This window comes from Rattus rattus, chromosome 3, assembly GCF_011064425.1.
Source record: "Rattus rattus isolate New Zealand chromosome 3, Rrattus_CSIRO_v1, whole genome shotgun sequence".
Lineage (NCBI taxonomy): Eukaryota > Metazoa > Chordata > Mammalia > Rodentia > Muridae > Rattus > Rattus rattus.
The window spans coordinates 23,664,523-23,683,688 of NC_046156.1; the positions used below are offsets into that span (position 1 = coordinate 23,664,523).

General features: G+C 41.5%; 1 protein-coding gene across 1 annotated transcript; it reads left to right on the plus strand.

Moving 5' to 3' along the window:
• The first annotated feature begins 208 nt into the window (after positions 1-208).
• Cisd2 (CDGSH iron sulfur domain 2) lies at positions 209-19,001 on the plus strand. Its single transcript, XM_032897282.1, has 3 exons — positions 209-405; positions 14,379-14,593; positions 16,499-19,001. The coding sequence occupies exons 1-3, from the start codon at positions 303-305 to the stop codon at positions 16,586-16,588; spliced, it is 408 nt and encodes a 135-aa protein (XP_032753173.1). The 5' UTR covers positions 209-302; the 3' UTR covers positions 16,589-19,001.
• Positions 19,002-19,166: the final 165 nt, after the last annotated feature.

A 19,166-nucleotide genomic window follows, 5' to 3' on the forward strand; every position in this document is an offset into this window, starting at 1 on the left:
CCGGGAAAAATTCACTTGTGAAAGGCGGTTTCCGGTGAGAAAGCTCACACGCCTCAGCCCAGCGCGGTGCGTTACCGGCCACCGGCTTCCGCAGACGTCAAGGGCCTAAAGTGGGCGCCCACCTCCGCACCAGAGCTGAGGGCAGGCTGGGCTCCGCACGCGCTCCGCTCCGCAGCGCGCACGTCACTCGCTGCGCGCCAATCGCGGCCTGGCGGGCCACCTCCCGCCCGAGCCCGCGAGCCCGCCGGCCGCTTCCGCTCTCACGCAAGCGCAGCAGCCGGGCAGCGGACGCCGCCGGCAGGATGGTCCTGGACAGCGTGGCCCGCATCGTGAAGGTGCAGCTGCCCGCCTACCTCAAGCAGCTCCCGGTCCCCGACAGCATTACCGGGTTCGCCCGCCTCACAGGTAACCCTCCCGCAGCCGTCCCATCCTTGCGCGCCGCCCCGTGGGGGGAGCCGCGGAGATTCCGGCGCGGGGCGGGGCGGGGCGCCGGGCCTTAGCACGTGACCCGCGGCCTATGTGCGGCTGCGCGGCGCGGCCTCGGAAAGGCTTCCTTTCCCAGGCGACCCAGCAGGTTAAAGCCCAGGAGAAGGTGCTTAGTTAGGAGTAGTGGGTCTCGGTCCTCCACTTACTGCCGCGTGCAGCTGTAAAGCACTTTAAGTCGTTGCTGTCTGAGGCGCCCAGCGCGTGGGGGAGTACTGCTTTCACCTCATGCGCGTATGATGCATTTATTAACGAAATCACCAGCGACCTCCATTTCCGACAGTACTTGGAGGCTTGAAGTCATCTATCATGGAGGCATTTGAGGTCACCTCCATAACTACAGTTCCTGGGGCAAGTTGAGGTGGAGAAAAAAGTAGCCAGATGTACTCCAAGGCTGCTATGATTTTGGAACATGAAATTTTGTGAATTAAGGTCCGGCCTGTATGAAAAGACTCCCACAACTGAGTAGTAAATATCTTGACTATAAAAGTCGACAGAATGCAGTCAATTCTTGAAAGATTGTGTTGGGTTTGGAGCATAACATTAGGTTAAGATTTTCTAATGCATATGTCCAGTCTGTATGAGATGTAACAAAATCAGCAGAACCTGCGTATCAGCGAATGCAAAACCATGAATTTAGGTAACTGAAGTGAGTAGGCTTGATTGGCCTGCGGCATTCTAGAGACATCTGAGTTAAAATACAATAATTGGAAGATCTGGAAGAAAAATAAAGTAATAACCCTGTGTACCAGAAGTCGGAATTCATACCAAATTGATGAGGAGTATTTTGAAATAGATGTCAGCTCCATTCCAAGGAAATTATTTTGTTTGCTATTTGGTTTTACTTGAGTGAGCCCCTCAAACATTTGATGCCAGTCCCTTCAGGAATAAAAAGTAAAAACAAAAAGGACTCATGTATTTATACGGATACACTTATATCATACAGACTTGAACAAACATTTTTTTTTTTTTGTCAGTGACAACTGCTCTGCTTGAAAGTAGATGCTAAACTTTTAACATGTTTAAATGTTAGGAGATCCAGTAGAGTGTATGAAATAGACTAGAAAGTACTATAGCAGACTAATACACACCAGGGAAACATGTAGACACCAGAAGTAACATAAAAGTGAAATAATCCAAATCTTCAGTTCTCTGTAAATATCACAATCTCTTGGTCGTAGGCCCTTCGTGGAGACTTGATTTTCCTCCTTCGCCATTTCTTTACCTCCGCACTACTTTAATGTAATCCTCCTGCAGTTGATCTAACAAGTACTGATCTTGTACACTGCCTTCACATCCCTTTATAGCTTGAAATTCAGAGTTTTTTATTTTAAATAAGTGAGTTGTAGTAGTTTAATGTTAGATAGGCATAAACTAATTGTTTTTTTCTCTTTTGAATTGTCTAGTCTTGAATGTATTCAGTAAACTGGTAATGCCAAGCCAAAGGGGCACAGCCATTCTGTGGTGTTCTGTTTTGTCAGTTTATCTTAATATACATTAATTAGGTTTTTGACAGTCAATGAAGGAAACCACTTTTTCTCATCCCACCGAAGGGCATCTTGAATGAGTTGGTTATAGCTGTGACTGCATTTGTGTTAGTTTCAATTTTTTACAAATGAAATGTTCTTGAAACAGGTTAGACAGTATGACTGTGTTCAGTGGCTAGAAGACTTTATAAGCATGTTTCCTTTCAGGTCTATTCTGTCAGTAAATTGTTAATCCTTATTAAAGACATTAAGGAAATTCAGCTATAATTTTCCCCTTCCTAAATCAATAGTGTGCAGTAGGTTTTTCTTTAAAAGTATGAGATATTTAATGTTAGCACTGTCTCTTAAAAATAACAACCATTCTGATGTTCTTTTTGTTTTCAGTCAGGGTCTCCTGTAATGCAGGCTGCCTTCAGATTGTAGCTGAGGATGGTCTCGAACTCCTGATCCTTCTGCCTTCACCTCCCTATTAGAGGCCTGGTTAAATGTGTATGGCAGTTTAGTAGTAGCCCCAACACAGTGTCTACAAACCTAGGTATCATAGTCTGAATTGCTGACTTGTCCAAGAAACATGAGCTTGCTTGCAGTAATGGGTTTCTGAACACATTCTGTCTGGAACATGACAGTAACAGTCATAGAGTCTGTTTTTAGAGGATTGGCAGAAACCCTCAAGGTACTTTTCACCTGGTCTCCCCTCAGAGTCTATTGTAATAGTGTGATATTTGGTTTTCTTTCTACTTGAAGAATCTTTGATACAGATTTTCATTGAAATGAAAACCTAGAAGACAGCTTTTAAGAAGTCTATTTACATGTTTAGAACACCAGAAGTATCATCATTTTCTTCCGTGTGAATTAGCCAGAAAAGGTTGTAGTTCATATCACCTCTTTCCCTACTTAGATTTAGCTCGCTCCCCACCCCACAGTTCTCTCACGATGAGTCTGCGTTCTTAGAAAACATGCCAGTTCTGAGTTACCACACAGGATTTAGATACTGACAGTTTTGACCTGTCAAAGCCATCTTTCTTTCTCTGTCTCAAGGATAATGCCTTTAATGTAAACTGGCATAATTCCGCTCTTTGGAAATATAATACACTGATCTTAAAAGCCATTTTCTATCATCTTGCAAAGCTTTAAAAATAAAAATATAGGAAGAAAACTGTTCCTGTTCAAAAGTCAGAAAACAGTTTATTTCTAGATTCATAAACTAGCCTGGATATTTTGGTAACAAAATTTGTTCAGTTCTTTGAAACTTGACAAAAGGTTAACTTAAAAACCAGCAAGCATGAGACTTTAATAATGCTTTTTTCACTGGTATGGTGGTACATACCTTTGATCCCAGCACTTGGGAGGCCAAGGCAAAAGGATCTGAGTTCAAGGCCAGCCTTGTCTATATAGTGAGTTTCAGGATAGACAGGACTACAGAGAGAAATCTTATCTCCAAAAAAAAAAAGGATTTTTCAGGGTAACACAAGCACACCAGCCCAAGATAAGTTCTTTCCATTACTTTTGCCCAAAGGGACAAGTTTTAAAGCTATAATTAGGAGGCTAAGGTTGAAAACATACATCCACATAAGGTCTTGTTCATGTATGTTTGTATGATTCTTATTTATAATGTTCTTTCAAACTGGAAACAATCCAGATATCTACCTACCAACAGGAAAACCAATTTTATTCATAAAGAAGTACATTGGTCAGCACTTAAAAAAAAAGAATCACCAATTCACTGGATGAATCTTAACAGCTTTATGTTCAGTAAAAGAACATTTGATTACAGAAATCCGTAGTAGAGGAACATTCTTGAAAGATTTGGAAAAGAACATCCTTAGGTAAACAAATATTTACAGAAAAGTTTACTGGTGGCTGAAAGGGTTCCAGTACTTGTCACAAGAAAGAACTAACTGCTTACTTAATATGTTTATTTTACTCTAAATTATACCTCAATTTTTAAAAAGTGGGATAAAGGTAAGTTTTCTCAATAAGAAACCATGAGTAAAGATAAAAGATAGTTGTTTTTATTAACATGTATATAATTTCTAAAAGATAAGACTATGACTTTAGAAATCATTTTGAGAATTTGAGGGAGTATATAGATATTTTTAGATTATAAATTTTCCTTCTTCCTAGTAAGCCCAACTATTTTTTTTAAATATTTATTAATTTATTACATATAAGAACACTGTCGCTGTCTTCAGACACACCAGGAGAGAGCATCAGATCTCATTACAGATGGTTGTGAGCCACCTTGTGGTTACTGGGATTTGAACTCAGGACCTCTGGAAGAGCAATCAGTGCTCTAACCACTGAGCCATCTCCAGCCCCAATTACTCTTAAAGCCAGTGTAAAGAATTAACGCAGGGGGCTGGAGATATGGCAGCTCACAACTCTCTAACTCCAAGATTGGACAGACAGACAAGATTGGACAGACAGGCAGGCAGGCAAAACACTAATGCGCATGTAAATAAAATAAATTATACACGTGTGTGTGTGTGTGTGTGTGTGTGTGTGTGAGAGAGAGAGAGAGAGAGAGAGAGAGAGAGAGAGAGAGAGAGAATTAACTTAGCCTCTGTGGACAGTATTTGGGGCTCAGACATTTTCTGCCATGTAGCTATTTCAAAATTTAAATTTCCTCAAGTCATCACATTTATTGAGTACCTGTCATAGGCTATGTAACTTTCCAGGTACTAGGATATTGTGTTCATCATAGAATGGGAAACAATTTTGGAAGTCAATTAAATTTATTGGCCCTTTGATTCTTTGATCTTGAGATAGCTAATCTGAGGCTTTAAGTAATAACGGTTAAGCCATTCGATGATATTAAGAACTTTCCTCCAGCACTAGGGAGATTGAGACAGGGTTGGTACTTTAAGACTAGACTGGGTTCTATGAATTGAGTTCTAGGTCTGCGTAATAGGAAGCTTTGTCATACCCTGCACTGTGGTCTTTCCCTTTCCCTTCTTTCTTTTCTTCTCTCCTTCCCTCTCTTTAAAAAGAGTTTGTGTGTGAGTGTTTTGCCCACATGTGTATCTGTGAACCATATACACATGTGTGCCTGGTGTATGTGGAGGACACAAGAGGGTACTGGATCCCCTGAAACTGGAATTACAAACAGTTATGAGCCACCATGTGGGTGCTGGGCATTGAATTTAGATCCTCTGGAAGAGCAGCCAGGTCTTCAACCTCCGAGCCGGCTCTCCAGCCCTCTTTCTTTCTTGTTATGGTCACTGTAGCTTAGACTGACTTAGAACTAGCTTGTGAACTCTCACATTCACAAGCTGTCTTCTTGTCCCAAGTCGTGGCCCACCATGCCCAGCAAAAGAATGTTTTTGATGTGTCTTAGCTGTAAATAATGCATTAAAAATTTCATAAAGAAAACAGTAATCAGGGTTTTTATGAACTTTTTGTAAACTTGAAAAGAAAAAAAATGGTCCTAGTTGCTTTTTTCTTTTTAATAATAGTAAATAATTTGTTGGTTGAACTATCAGTTATGGAACTCCTTGATGACAGTGTATAGTAAGTAGATAATTCACCAGAATCTGGATTAGAGGTACTAATTTTAATTACATTGACAACAAAATTTAGTAACCAACACCTACCGAGTCCCCATTATAACAGCTTGTCAGTGAAATCACCATTACTCGTATCTGATCAGCTGTCCAAAACTCATTCATTTTTCTTTTGACAACAGGTGGTAGAAGGTACTGAGGAAAGGTTGTGTTTGCTAGTCCAGCCCCATGGTTCCGGTCTTAGGACCTCCCAGATAGCTGGACGAAGATACAAGAAGAGGGCAGGCAGAAGGGAAATGTGTACTGTGAGCCTTCTGGCCCAGACTTTCTGAGGCAGCTCGAAGTGACTAAAGGGAGACAGAGCTTTGGGATGTGGCTGTAAAGGATGTGGCTTTGGGGTGTGGCGTCTAGAAGGAGTCAAAGGGTCAGAGATAGGTGCTGGCTTGGGCATCAGGAACAAGGGGTTCCTTTTTACTTCCAAGTCCTTTTTAATCTCCTCAAGTGTTTTAGCCAGGTTTAGCAGGTCATAGTTCTGAACCAGATACATTTCATCCACATTGCCCAAAGTAAATCCAGTCAGGAACTTGATAATGATGTCAGTGGGGAAGAGGAGGGGGCTGTGAAGAGGGCCTGTCCTAGTTTCTTAGAATATTTGACCTTGGGCTAGAGGCATAGCTCAGTTGGTAATGCCTACTATCACAAAGCCCTGATTAAATCTTCACTACCACATAAACCGGCATGGTGGCACATGCCTGTGGTCTTAGCATCCCCACTGTACAGACAGGAGGATTAGAAGTTCAAGGCCGGCCTGAGATATAAAGCTGCCCTTACCGCATATACACATATATATACCCAAACACACACACGCATATATTCCTTCCTGAGATCCGTGTGTACTCTATACTTGAAATGGCTTTATAGTGGTTGGTTAGGGTTGAGAGTAGAACTCAGTGATAGAGTATGTGCTTACTGTGTGTGAGCTCTAGAGTTCAAACTCCAGCACTACAAAGAGTAGTTTTTCTGTACTGTGATCAGCACCATCAGAGTAAACCTAATTCTTTTTCCTCAAGAAGCTACTTTGACCCTGTTTGTTTGTTCCTTCCTTCCTTCCTTCCTTCCTTCCTTCCTTCCTTCCTTTCTTTCTTGATGTAATATTACTTGTTTCCCATGTTTATTTCCTACTTTATTTTGTTTCTCTGATGTCAGTTCTTAATCTTACTAGTTACCATAATTGCTGGTTATAAAAGTCATATAACTTTTAGGTTCCTGCTCAGTAACAGTCTTAAGTATGTTCTGAGTACTTTCCTAATTAGAAAAAAGGTAATTTGGTGCTGGAGAGATGGCTCAGTAGTTAAGAGCACTGACTGTTCTTCCAGAGGTCCTGAGTTCAAATCCCACCAATTACATGGTGGCTCACAACCATGTGTAATGAGATCTGATGCCCTCTTCTGGTGTGTCTGAAGACAGAGTGTACTTATATATAATAAATAAATAAATCTTTAAAAGAAAAAACAGGTAATTTTTCCTTGCCTTAAATTAGAAACAAAAAAAATCGTCTAAGTTCTTTTAACTAAGAAAAAACTTTTAAGAAAATTCAACCATTTTACACTAAAGTACAAAGCAAAATGTTCCCTGTTTGTTTGCTTGCTTGTTTGTTTTTAATAGACCGAGTGCTGCTTGTCAGCCAGTTCTGTCTGGGAGGATAACTTGGTTATAGTCGAAATGCACTCTCTCACCTCACTTTAGACTTCCGTCTTCAATCCTGGCGTGTTTCCTAACCCGTGATCTCTCTTACAAAGGTGTCTCCAACCCACAGAAGAAACAAAGTCTCCTCTGTAGAGAGCACTTCACTATGGGATTTCTGAGTGACAGATGCCTTTTTCGCATCCTTGTCCATGTGGGATGGGTGAAACAGAACTGGCTATTTCTGCCCTGCACAGCCCCTTGCATTCAGCCCCCGTCAGAGGAAGCCTGTGCTGTGCATTGGTACAGTCTGACCAGCGCTCTTGTCGGGGCTGGTCTCTGCCACATTCTGTAACTGCTGACCGGCTCTCGACTCAGCTGCTCTTCTATCCTTTCTCCTGGGGGAGATGGATTACTTCACGAACCAGAGTCTTCCTTCCATATATAAAGTAAAACCAGGAGTCTAAAATGAAGAAAAATCCTCCCTTCTTAACAGCCTGTTCAGTAACTAATCAACCACCAACAGCTCTTGACCTCACTCTCTAACCTACTACATTCCTACTGTTACATTCCCAGAGAATGAGTGAGGTGCGGTGCCTGCCTGTGTCACAGCAGCCACTCGGGACTGAGGCACGAAGGCCTTGACAGCAGCCTGGACTACACAGTCAGTCCCTGGGTCAGTTGGACCACAGTGTTTTTAAAAGAAATTGGGAGTTATTCAGAGACCTCAGAAAATGACCACGGGCTGTTTATCAAGTTTACAGAACTTCGATACAGATGATTTCTCACAATTTTCCCTTTCTCTATCTTAACAACCTGTTACTTTAGATCCATGGGGGATTAATTTCTTCTGGACTAGTTTTGTAGATTTTTTTTTTTATTGTTTTGAGACATAATCTGTAGCATATGCTGGGCAGATCCCACCTCAGGCCGCCACATTCTGGGTTATGAGCCTGCACCACCACACCGGGTTTATCACATCTCTCGTAGGATTCTTGCCCTTCTTGCTCTAACTCATGGCCCTCCTCTAAGCCCTCCTCCACAGAGTCTAGCTTGACTTAGTAGATAGGTAATTCTCTAAGTGCAGTCACATACCTCAGTGTTCCCTGTCATGCCCAGGGCAGTTTCCTGCTTAGCTATACCATATCAGTTTCTCACCACGTGACACCTGCTCACTTCTTTAATTCGTCTTCCTCTGTCTTCCGAGGATACCACAGCACTGAGTTTCCCAGGCACTCTAAGTGGCCGGTGTGCGCCTGGCCTGCTGTTAGCTCTGCCTGGGGAAGCAGTGCCTCCCTTTGCTGTCTGTGAACTGTTCTCTGGCCCCTCACTTAGAAAGGTCGGTACAAGTGTCCCGGCTGCAGTTTTTGTTCATCTTGGCAGTGCATTATCACTTCCCTTCTACAGGGCTGCCAGACGGTTGTCCGTGGTTTACAGCATTGTGTCCTTTTCTGTATGTCTATTCTGTTCTCTTCTGCGGCAGTTTGTCTGTAGATTAGGTATCGTCAAAATAGATCATTTCACTAACGCGTTAACGAGGGCTGTGTTAGTTTTAGAAGTAATTTCTAGAAGCGTATCTCTGAACCATCTTAAAGCCTTTCTCTATCTTAATTTTGTAAGCTGTGGGAGAAGGTAAACAGACCCAATGGGAACCATCTAAATGTCAGTTTGATGAAGAATCAACTCAATTTAACTAGGATTTGTTGTAGCGTTTGGTTTATGTAAGAATAGTAAAGGACGGGGTGTGGAGTCTGGGAGAGGCGATGGTCATTTACACATCTGGAGCGTCATGGTAGAGCCTTTCAGTAGTGCTGTGCAGTTCTCGCTGAATGACAGGCAGCCTGGGAGGTTTTACCGTGTTCTGTGTCTTGAAGACGTGACTCTGACTGGCTTCGAACGGCAGGTTCCTGCCTAGCTTCTTTCTTTCAGAAGCCCTTCCTGACTCTTAGCTACAGTTGCAGTCGACTCGCTACCATGCTGCCAGGCTGTTTGTGCGCTCCCTTGGTTTGCTTCGTTAATTTTACGTCACCTTGTTTGTTTGCTTCATGGCTCTTGCGTAGCACAGCTGTGACTATGATTTGTGTTTTGCTTCCTTATTGTCTGCCCTCTCCCCTCAGTCTCCATCAGTGAGCAGCATCCATTCCTAATGCAGTCACTATAATATAGGGTACTTAGTAACTAGTGTTGACTGAAGGAACGAATGGCTGTTATTTCTGTTTTACAGACAAATGAAACCTGGACTTAGACTAAAGATAAACAGTGCTTAAGTTGTTTGCTGTATTCCTGTTCTGCCCCAGGCACTGCACTGTGCACCTCATGTGTAGAAAGAGCAAGCAGCTACTGTTTCTATACTACACAGTTTCTCCACAAACTGGGTACTACTTACACAGGGAAAAATGGAAACGTCTTGATTCACGAGGAGGAAATTCATGAGATTTTATTTGGAAGCCTCCAGTATGCTCTAACATTTTTTATGCATGTGTATGCATGCTCACATGGATGTGTGCTGATGCACAGTATGCACATGTGTGTAGAGGCCGGACAGCAAGCTTGAGTGTCATCCTCAGAATGCGGTCTGCCTACTCCGAGACACTGTCTCACTGGTCTGGAACTCACCACTTAGGCTAGACTGACTGGCCACTGGGCCTCGGGGACTCTCTTGTCTGCCTAATTACAAGTAGGTGCCACCATGCCTGGCTTTTTAATGTGGGTTCTGGGGATTGGACCTGGGTTTTCACGATTATAGGGCAGGCATTTTAACAGACTGAGCCATCCCCTAAGCCCTCTGCCCTTAAATCAGTGACCTAAACCAGAAGGGGACTGGTGAAATGGCTCACAGGGTAAAAACACTTGCTGTACAGACCTGACAGCCTGAATTAGACCTGCTTATTTCACAGTGGAAGAAGAGAACTAAGTCTGAACAGCCTGTTCCCTGACTACATGTGTCTGGTGGCAAATTCCCAGACATCATAAATAATAATAATAATAATAATAATAATAATAATAATAATAATAATAATAAATGAGGAAGGGACAGTTGGAAGATCTAAAAGCAAATGTTCAGGAATAGTAGAAGTTACCTGTAGAAGAAGAAACAGCATACTTTGTTTTAGGTGATGTTCTCAGATCCATATAATTTCAAAACTCATTGTTCTGAACCTTAAATACAATGCTAAAGAAATTAAAGTATAAATTATGTACGTCTTAGTAAAAAGTAAATTAGCAGATTGAGCCAAGCACTGTTTAGGCACTGAGAATACAGTGGTGACGCAGACATTTGACCATGGTGACCTCATGCTCTTGTAGACTTTTATTGTATGTGGGACACTTGGGAGTTTGAAAGAAGCCATGAAAACTCATGTTTCCGGGGCTCGGAGAGAAGACTCGACAGTTGAGACCTCTGGTTGCTCTTCCAGAGGACTCAGGTTTGATTCCCACACGGGGGCTCACAACCATCTGTGACTTGAGATCTGCACCCTCTTTTGCCTTCTATAGGCACCAGACGTGGGTGGTAAACAAAACAGTCATACGTGTAATTTTTTCTTTAATTTTTTAATAAAAACTTTTCCAAATGTTATTATGGAGTTGCAAAAATGATAAAAATAATCTTACATATTATAATATAGGATATAGACTATATAGGTAATAAAGATAGAAATATAACAAAGTGTTACCAATTCTTACTAGTATAATCTTTGAATAACTTTATTTTTTCTAAATTAAATTTTCATGTAATCCATGTTTTACAATTCTAAAACAATAAAATTTAAAATATGCATTATAAGGAGTACATTTCTCCAAGTTAGTTTGTGCACTGTTTGTAATTAGTAATGCTCTGTCCACCCCCAGAGTAACTAGTCTATATAAAAATATGCAGGGCCAGCAGCTTATCTTTCAAGGTTCTTTAGTTGAATCTTTTTACTTTATATTCTTTTTTTTAAAGATTTATTTTATGCATATGAGTACACTGTAGCTGTCTTCAGACACACCAGAGGAGGGCATCAGATCCCATTACAGATGATTGTGACCCACCATGTAGGTGGTGGGAATTGAACTCAGGACGTCTGGAAGAGCTGTCAGTGCTCTTAACCACTGAGCCATCTCTCCAGCCCTTATTTTATATTCTTTAAGAAAAATCATTAGCCAGGTTGTGGTGGCCCAAGCCTTTACTCCCAGCACTCGGGAAGCAGAGGCCATTGAATCTCTGAGGTAGTAGCTAGCCTGGTCTACAGAGCCTGGTCTAGGACTACACAGAGAAACCCTGTCTCAAAATTTTTTGGAAAATGAAACAAAGACTGTCATATTCAATATACTTAACGCAATTTAAATTGAGCTTTATAGATTGTATTGATTTCACTTTTAAAAAATTTGACTTAAAACAACCTCAAACGTGTACTCAGTGGTTTTATATGTTGCTACTTTTGTCATAGGAGTTAACAATAACTCATATTATTATCGAGCAGTAGATTACCAAGGAATTAATTCTTCATAAAGTCAGTTTCGAAGGACTGGAAATATAGCTCAGTTTACAAAGTGCCTGACAGGCATTCAGTGTCTAGTGCTGCGTAAGTCAGCTTGGTGGTGTACACCTGTGATCCTGTCAGCAGAAGGTAGAGGCATTTGAACCTGGTCAGGCTACCTTACAAAACAATAACAATACTAATAAAAATAAATAATACATATTTAAGGATATGCATTGTTTAGGAGCAGGTGGCTGGGTGCAAGTGTGAGAACCAGAGGCCCAACATCCACCTGAAGAGCCTTAGTGTGAGGGTCAGAGACAGGCGGATCCCGAGGGCTTGCCAGTCAGTCAACCTAGCAGAAAAGTGAGTTTCCAGTTCCGTGAGAGACCTGTCTCAAGGCAAGAAGTCAGAGCAATAGAGGAAGACATCCAGTTTCTTAGTTTGGCTTTTCGTGCACAACTTACACATATACCACAGAAATACCAAGAGCTGGGATTTTAGGGGGGGTGCCTCCACGTCTCTCTAGTGGTTTTCAAATACTATATTGAGTAATACTTAATATTTTTCTATATTGGGCAATTTTCGCTTACATAGTAAGTTACTTCATTTCTGTCTCTGGCCCTGTTGGGTCAAACGCTTTTGTTTGCATTTTGGTAGGTACACTACCTCTGAGCTACAAGCTTGAAGAGTATTCGCAAGCCAGTGGGTTTGAATGGGTAGGCCGTAGCATCTCCTTAGAACAGTTCACTAAGAGACAAACATTTCATTTCAGATCTGTGGATGTCACACGTAGTGCTGTAGAACAGGCTTTGGATTTAGGCTGAAGCTTAGCCCTGCTTAGAGTACATTTTATCCTATGTAATGTGATAACATGCAGGTCTCAAAGCTAGCAGGGTTAGATGAGTTCGTTCAGTCGCATTCTGAAGCGCAGTCCATCGCCTCTCATGAGTATTTCTTAGCATCCTTTGGCACATAGCCCAGCGGTAGTGCCTAGCAGGGTGTCAGGCAGTCAGCTGGTGCCCAGAGATACCTGGGAGCACTCAGACATTCGAGAGCCGTTTATTAGCATTGTTTGTACTTCATGTGCTCAAAAGACTGACTGGATACTCTGAACGGTATTTAATAAGCAACTTAAAGTGGGAACATTCAATGTCTGAATGTTTCAACTAAAATAGTCCTTTTTTAAAGGATCGTCTGTTTTACTTAAAAGGTAAGTTTTTTTTTTTTTTTTTTTTTTATTTGACTAACCTATCAAGCCAGGAATTTTAGATACATGTTCTGGTCTATTCTCCAATAGACTACATGTTGTTATTTTTACTGATAAAAAAAAAAAAAAAGTCAGATTATGTAGCCTTCCTAAAATTACATAGTGAGCAGAAGATGTGTTCAAATGTGTGTTTTGCCCATGACAACAGAGGAGGAAATATGAACCAAAGAGAAGGATTAAGAAAGAAAGTTCTGAATCACCCCTGCTAGGTCTGTTGTACTTGCTTTTGTTTTTTCAGCAGGTTTAAGACTTCTCCATCAGAACTCCCAATATGTTTTTCATCAAAATAATAGTGTTCTTGTAAAAAGGATACTCAATCCTTTGAAGCTATCCTTTCCTAGGTTGAATAGTCAGCCACACAACATAGCACTTAGATAACAGAAATAAATGCTATATTGTCCCAGCCTCTAAAGTGTCTGTTTTGGGTTGTGGAGATGTAAAAGCACAAGCAGGGACGATTGTGTTTCAATCTCCAGTTCCACGTAAGATACCTGGGGCATGTAACCTGTAAGCTCAGCACATTCCTAGGAGCCGTTTATTTTTTTTTAGCATTGTTTATGTACATTTGGCAAACATCCCCTTCCCCCCCCCCCTTCCTTATGGGTGTTCCTCCCCAAGCCGCCCTCCCCCGACAGTCTAGTTCACTGGGGGTTCACTCTAGCAGGACCCAGGCTTCTCCTTCCACTGGTGCTTAGGATATTCATTGCTACCTATGAGGTCAGAGTCCAGGGTCAGTCCATAGTCTTTTAAGTGGCTTAGTCCCTGAATGGGTTTTCAACATATGGAGTCTCAAAAATTCTCTGATTCCTTCAACGGGGGTCCCGTTTCAGTTAAGTGGTTTGCTGCTGGTACTCTGTATTTGCTGTATTCTGGCTGTGTCTCTCAGGTTCGATCTACATCCGGCTCCTGTCGGTCTGCACTTCTTTGCTTCATCCATCTTGTCTAATTGGGTGGCTCTATATGTATGGGCCACATGTGGGGCAGGCTCTGAATGGGTGTTCCTTCAGTCTCTGTTTTAATAAAAGGTAAGTTGTTTGATCAGGACTTATTGTATGGGAGAAGAATATATTTTCAATAAAGAAAAGTAAGTTTAAACATTTGTGGCTTTGTTTTGTCTGAAATTATAAATCAGTAGTAAAATTTTTATGGAAATTCCATTATATGGTTTTAGATATGGCATTAAGAAGGAACGAGTGAAATTTAATAAGACATTTTTGTTCGTAATTATGTTGATGATAATTCCAGATAAAAGTAAGTACAAGCACAAATATTTAAGGAGATAGGATAGTTAAAGTAATATTTGTTTCCAAAAACTTCAGTTTCACAAATGGAGTTAGCCTACAGATAAAATTAGATAATCGGAGTTGGGCTGGGTCTGCCCTGTATACAGTTTACCCACAGGAGTGAGGTTGTGAGAAGCACAGGAAGGGCGCACTGGCGAGCTGCACAGGCTGTGTGAGCACTGTGCATTCTGACACCGTGCTGTGTTCAGTTGCAGAATGGCTCCGCTTACTGCCCTTCCTTGGTGTACTTGCACTCCTCGGCTACCTTGCAGTTCGTCCATTCTTCCCGAAGAAGAAGCAACAGAAGGATAGCTTGATTAACCTTAAGATACAGAAAGAAAATCCCAAAGTGGTGAACGAAATAAACATTGAAGACCTGAATCTTACGAAAGCAGCTTATTGTAGGTGTTGGCGCTCCAAGACGGTAAGATACCCACTTATACACAGGATAAATTGTGTGGGGTTAGGACGATTTTGCCCCTTCAAGCCCCAATTTTGAAATTGTGTGAGCTTAGGAATTGTTCCGTGCTGTTTGGTATTCAAAGCTGATAGCCCCACGGTGAAGTCTGCCCTTTTTTACTGGGTAGCGCCTGCAGTAGAGAGCAGCGACCATTGAGCTCTGCTGCCCTCATGCTGTTAGCGTTTGTCCAGAGCAGTGTATTTACATAGTGTGCGTGCGTGTGTGCACATGTGTGTGCGTGTGGGTGACAGAGACACAGAGCGAGGCTGTGGGTGAGAGGGAGGGAGGGAGGGGGAATTTAAGATTTAATGACAGGGGCCTATACTCTGATGTGTAAATAATTACTGAGATCTGATGGCAGTCTGTCACGTGGGCAGGTTAGGCGGGTCGCCAGCTCTCTCTCTCTCTCTCTTGCTCTCTCTGTATGTCTGCTATCCCCCTCCCTTCTTCCCTCCTTTCTCTCACACACAGGGTCTCCTGTCTCACACTGATCTCTGGTTTGGGGAGTCTTTTTGCTGTTTGTTTTGTTTGTCAGCCTTCTCCACAGGTGTAGCGGATGTTTTGAAGACTTAGTGAAAGGCTACATATAAAATACCTTACGTAGAACAAGGTAGTAAATGGAGCCATAATAACATATGTTTTAATGGGGGAAGTGAACTGGGAGTGGTAAATACTCCAGCTGATAAAATCTGTTTTCTTGTGTTTGACAGTTATTTAAGTATGATGTTTTTGTTACATTCTTTGTAACAGGGAAATTTTACAAACAGTGTAATAGGCCTCAGTGAAACCGCAACTGATGGGATATTGGGGAGTCAATATAAATCACACTTTTAAAGATCCGTTTACTGGGAAGATTGAGTTGTAAGGACCTGAGTTCTGGTCTCAGAATCCCCATAATAGCCCAGCATGGTGGTGTGCTCCTGTGGATGAGGGGTGAGAGTGTGTGGGGGTAGAGGAGGCCCTGGCCAACCAGCAGTGACATCGCAGGTTCAATGAGAGGTCCTCTCTCAAAAACTAAGGTGGAAAAGCAGCTGAAGAAGACATGGCTGTGTCACCCTGGCCTCCGTATGAACCCCTTGGGTAAACACGCATACCCTATGCACAGGCACCCAGGCATGTAAGGCACCTGAGGTCCTGCTTTAATACAAGAAAAACGTATTGCAATAGGATTGCAGTTTTACTTTTAAAAAATGAATGCCATGGAGCTAGAGAGATGGCTCAGTGGTTAAGAACACCACCTGCTCTTCCAGAGGTCCTGAGTTCAATTCCCAGAAACCACATGGTGGCTCACAACTGTCTGTATTGGAATCTGATGCCCTCTTCTGAAGACAGTGACAGTGTACTTATATAAAACAAATAAATAAATCTTAGGGAAAAAATGAATGCTATAATAAATTCATTGGAAAACCTATAATAAGATACTGATTATAACTATCATCAGACAGATCGAGCATTTACAGCACACCTTTTAATATCTCACAAACTTTACAGTATGAGTTTTATAACATTGTAAGGTTGACTTCGCATGTACATTTTTTTATTTAAATGAGAAATTAGCTCAAATGTAGAGCTTCATAGAAATTAAAAGCGTATTTTGAGCCCTTTTTAAAGTTTAATAGTCACTGAGAAGGATCGCTGTGTAGACCAGGCTAGCCTCACACTCTGCCTCTGCCTCCCGAGAGCTGGGACGGATTTTCCAGTTTTCCTCACATTGCCTGCGGCATGGGACAGTGGGTGTGGTCTGTCAGGAAGCTCTCTGATGAACTTGTGTGGTAGTGAGAGGCACACTGGCCCCATGAGCTTTTCACAGACGTCTCTGGTTCATGAATCCTGCTGTAAAGTAACATTTGCAATTCTTCTTCCTTTCAGTTCCCTGCCTGTGACGGGTCCCACAATAAGCACAATGAGTTGACAGGCGATAACGTGGGTCCTCTCATCCTGAGGAAGAAAGAAGTATAGCAGTAGCCACCGAGACGAACCTCTGGCAACATTTCCGCCCTTGTTGTGCATAGAAAAAAACCTTTGGAAGTTTTAACTATCGGTACTGGCTGAATAATTATTCTGCCAGTTATTTTCTTGCTACACTACTGCTTATATTTGGTACTTTATATATTCAGTCATTTGTACAGAAATCAAATGGTCAAGTCTGATTCTGAAATCAAGTTTAATGTGTCTTTCAACAATAAAGTCAGCACTTCAAATTTTAATTAATTGGGAATTTAAAGTTTGACTGTGGGCCAAAAGTTATTTCTTTGCATATCAGCATTTCAACAGAACATATATTTAAAAAGAAAATTCTCCCTTGTTCTGTTAAATGTATCTTCTTCATATTGTCATGCTTTGCTCATTTGAAGTCATTTGCCATTTTTTGGCTTTCTGTGGAACTCTCCTGCTTTTAGAAGAATTGTGGTAAATATTGCCATGAAGAATACTTTGAGGCATAAAACCCCTTGTTTTATCTTATTACCATGATTATTCCAATTTCTAAAGAGTAAATTTTCAGTGAGAAACAACTATTTTCATCATAAAAATGATTCACCTTACAAAAGCTTTGTTGTGCGTGCGTGTGTGCGGTGCCTAACTTGGTGACTGCTGGGTGGCAAGAGCACTTATGAGCTACAGTTTGAAGATCACTTAGATGTAAAGCATATCTGAATTTGCATTAAGATGATGCATAGTTCATTGCCCAAAATTGTTTTATCTTTTGTGTAGTTAATTATAGAGAAATGGCAACAGGGTATTAAGTTACTTGTACTCCAGTGGATTGAATTTGTACATACTGAGGGAAAATATTTTGATCTTTTTTTAAAAAGAGATAACTTCTTTATTGTATTTTTTTAACTTCACAAAATATAGATAAAACACTGTGTATGCATAATGGCAGAAAAAACGTCTGGAAGGAAGGACGTATGACAGCATAATCGGCCCGCACAGATAAGGACGAGGACTTAGCAAGGGTTAGTGCTTTTACTTTCTATTTCTCTCTTGTTCCTCTCCAACAAACATTTCTATACCTTTAATAGTTTTTTTAAGTCGAGGCTTTGAATAAAATTGTCATGGCACAGTTAGGCTCTTCAGGCCCATATGATGAGACCTTTGATTGATTGTCTGAAGATAGAGTGGAGTCAGCATTACAGCAAGCATAATCACAAATGGATTAGACCGCGGCTGTGCACGGAAAGGAAGCCACACATGTGTTACACGGCAAATACTGAAAAAAAAACAAAAAACAAACACTCATTTCACTTTCCGGCTCCTAAGTGAATGATATGTCCAGGGTATATATAGGATATAGAAAGAAGGTGAGGTTTACTAAGTAATTCAGCTCTGACACAGAACCACATTTCCTCCAGAAACAGGGTAAAAGCAAGACAGTTAGATTTGGGGACACTCATTTGTGAGGGCTGCTAGGTTAGGTGGGCCATCTCCAGGATTCCTTACTTACTCAACGAGCACATAGTGAGCCGGTGCCACATGCAGTCTGTGTGTTCTCTTTCTCTTTTTTTGGTTCTTTTTTTTTTTTTGGAGCTGGGGACCGAACCCAGGGCCTTGCGCTTCCTAGGCAAGCGCTCTACCACTGAGCTAAATCCCCAACCCGTGTTCTCTTTCTTTAGCTACCATATCTAGCAGTTTGAGAAAGACTAGTGATGACGGCAAGCTGAAAATGATTACGAGTCAACTTGTCACATAATTAAGTTACACTGACACATTTTATAGTCTTAGTTTGTGTATTGTGAAGTGTACATGTTAAAACAAATAGATATGTTTTAGAAAGACTTATTATTTCGTGTGTGAGTGTGTGTGTGTGTGTGTGTGTGTGTGTGTGTGTGTGTGTGTGTGTGCATCATGCACATGCCTGGTGCCCGAGGAACCCAGAGAGAATGCTGGATCCCCTGGAACTGGAACTAACAGACAGTTGTGAGCCACCCTGTGGGTGCTGGGAACTGAACCCTGGTCTTCTACAAGAACAGCCAGTGCTATTAACAACTGAGCCATCTCTCTAACCTTTAATAAAAGAGGCTGTGATTGGTTTGAAGTAGCAGCTGAAGTGTGGAAGGAGTAATATTACAGAAGGTAAAAGTGGTACAAAGTTGTGTTTGTCTGCTCACTTACTCTCGTGGTACTAAGGGTGGAACCCAGGGCCTCACACATTCTGGTAATAGCCCTTTACACTGAACTCCATCTTGTGTCGTATCTTTTTAATAGTATACACCATTGAAACAAAATACAAAAAGGTTTTCCATATAGGTTTACTGGAATTTTTGAATTATTTGTAATTTTAGCCTACTATCAGAAGTCTTTTTAGTTTTATTTTACAAGTCTCATGTAATAGCTATCCTTAAAATATTAAAGATATCACCCACTTGGTTCATGATGTTTTCGTTTTATTTATGTATATGCGTATACACATGGGTTTGCAGATGGGAGTGTGGAGGCCTAGAGGTCAGTGTGCAGTGTCTTCCTCAATCATTCTTTCACTGTCTTAGGGTTTTACTGTTCTGAGCAGACACCATGACCCAGGCAACTCTTAAAGGAC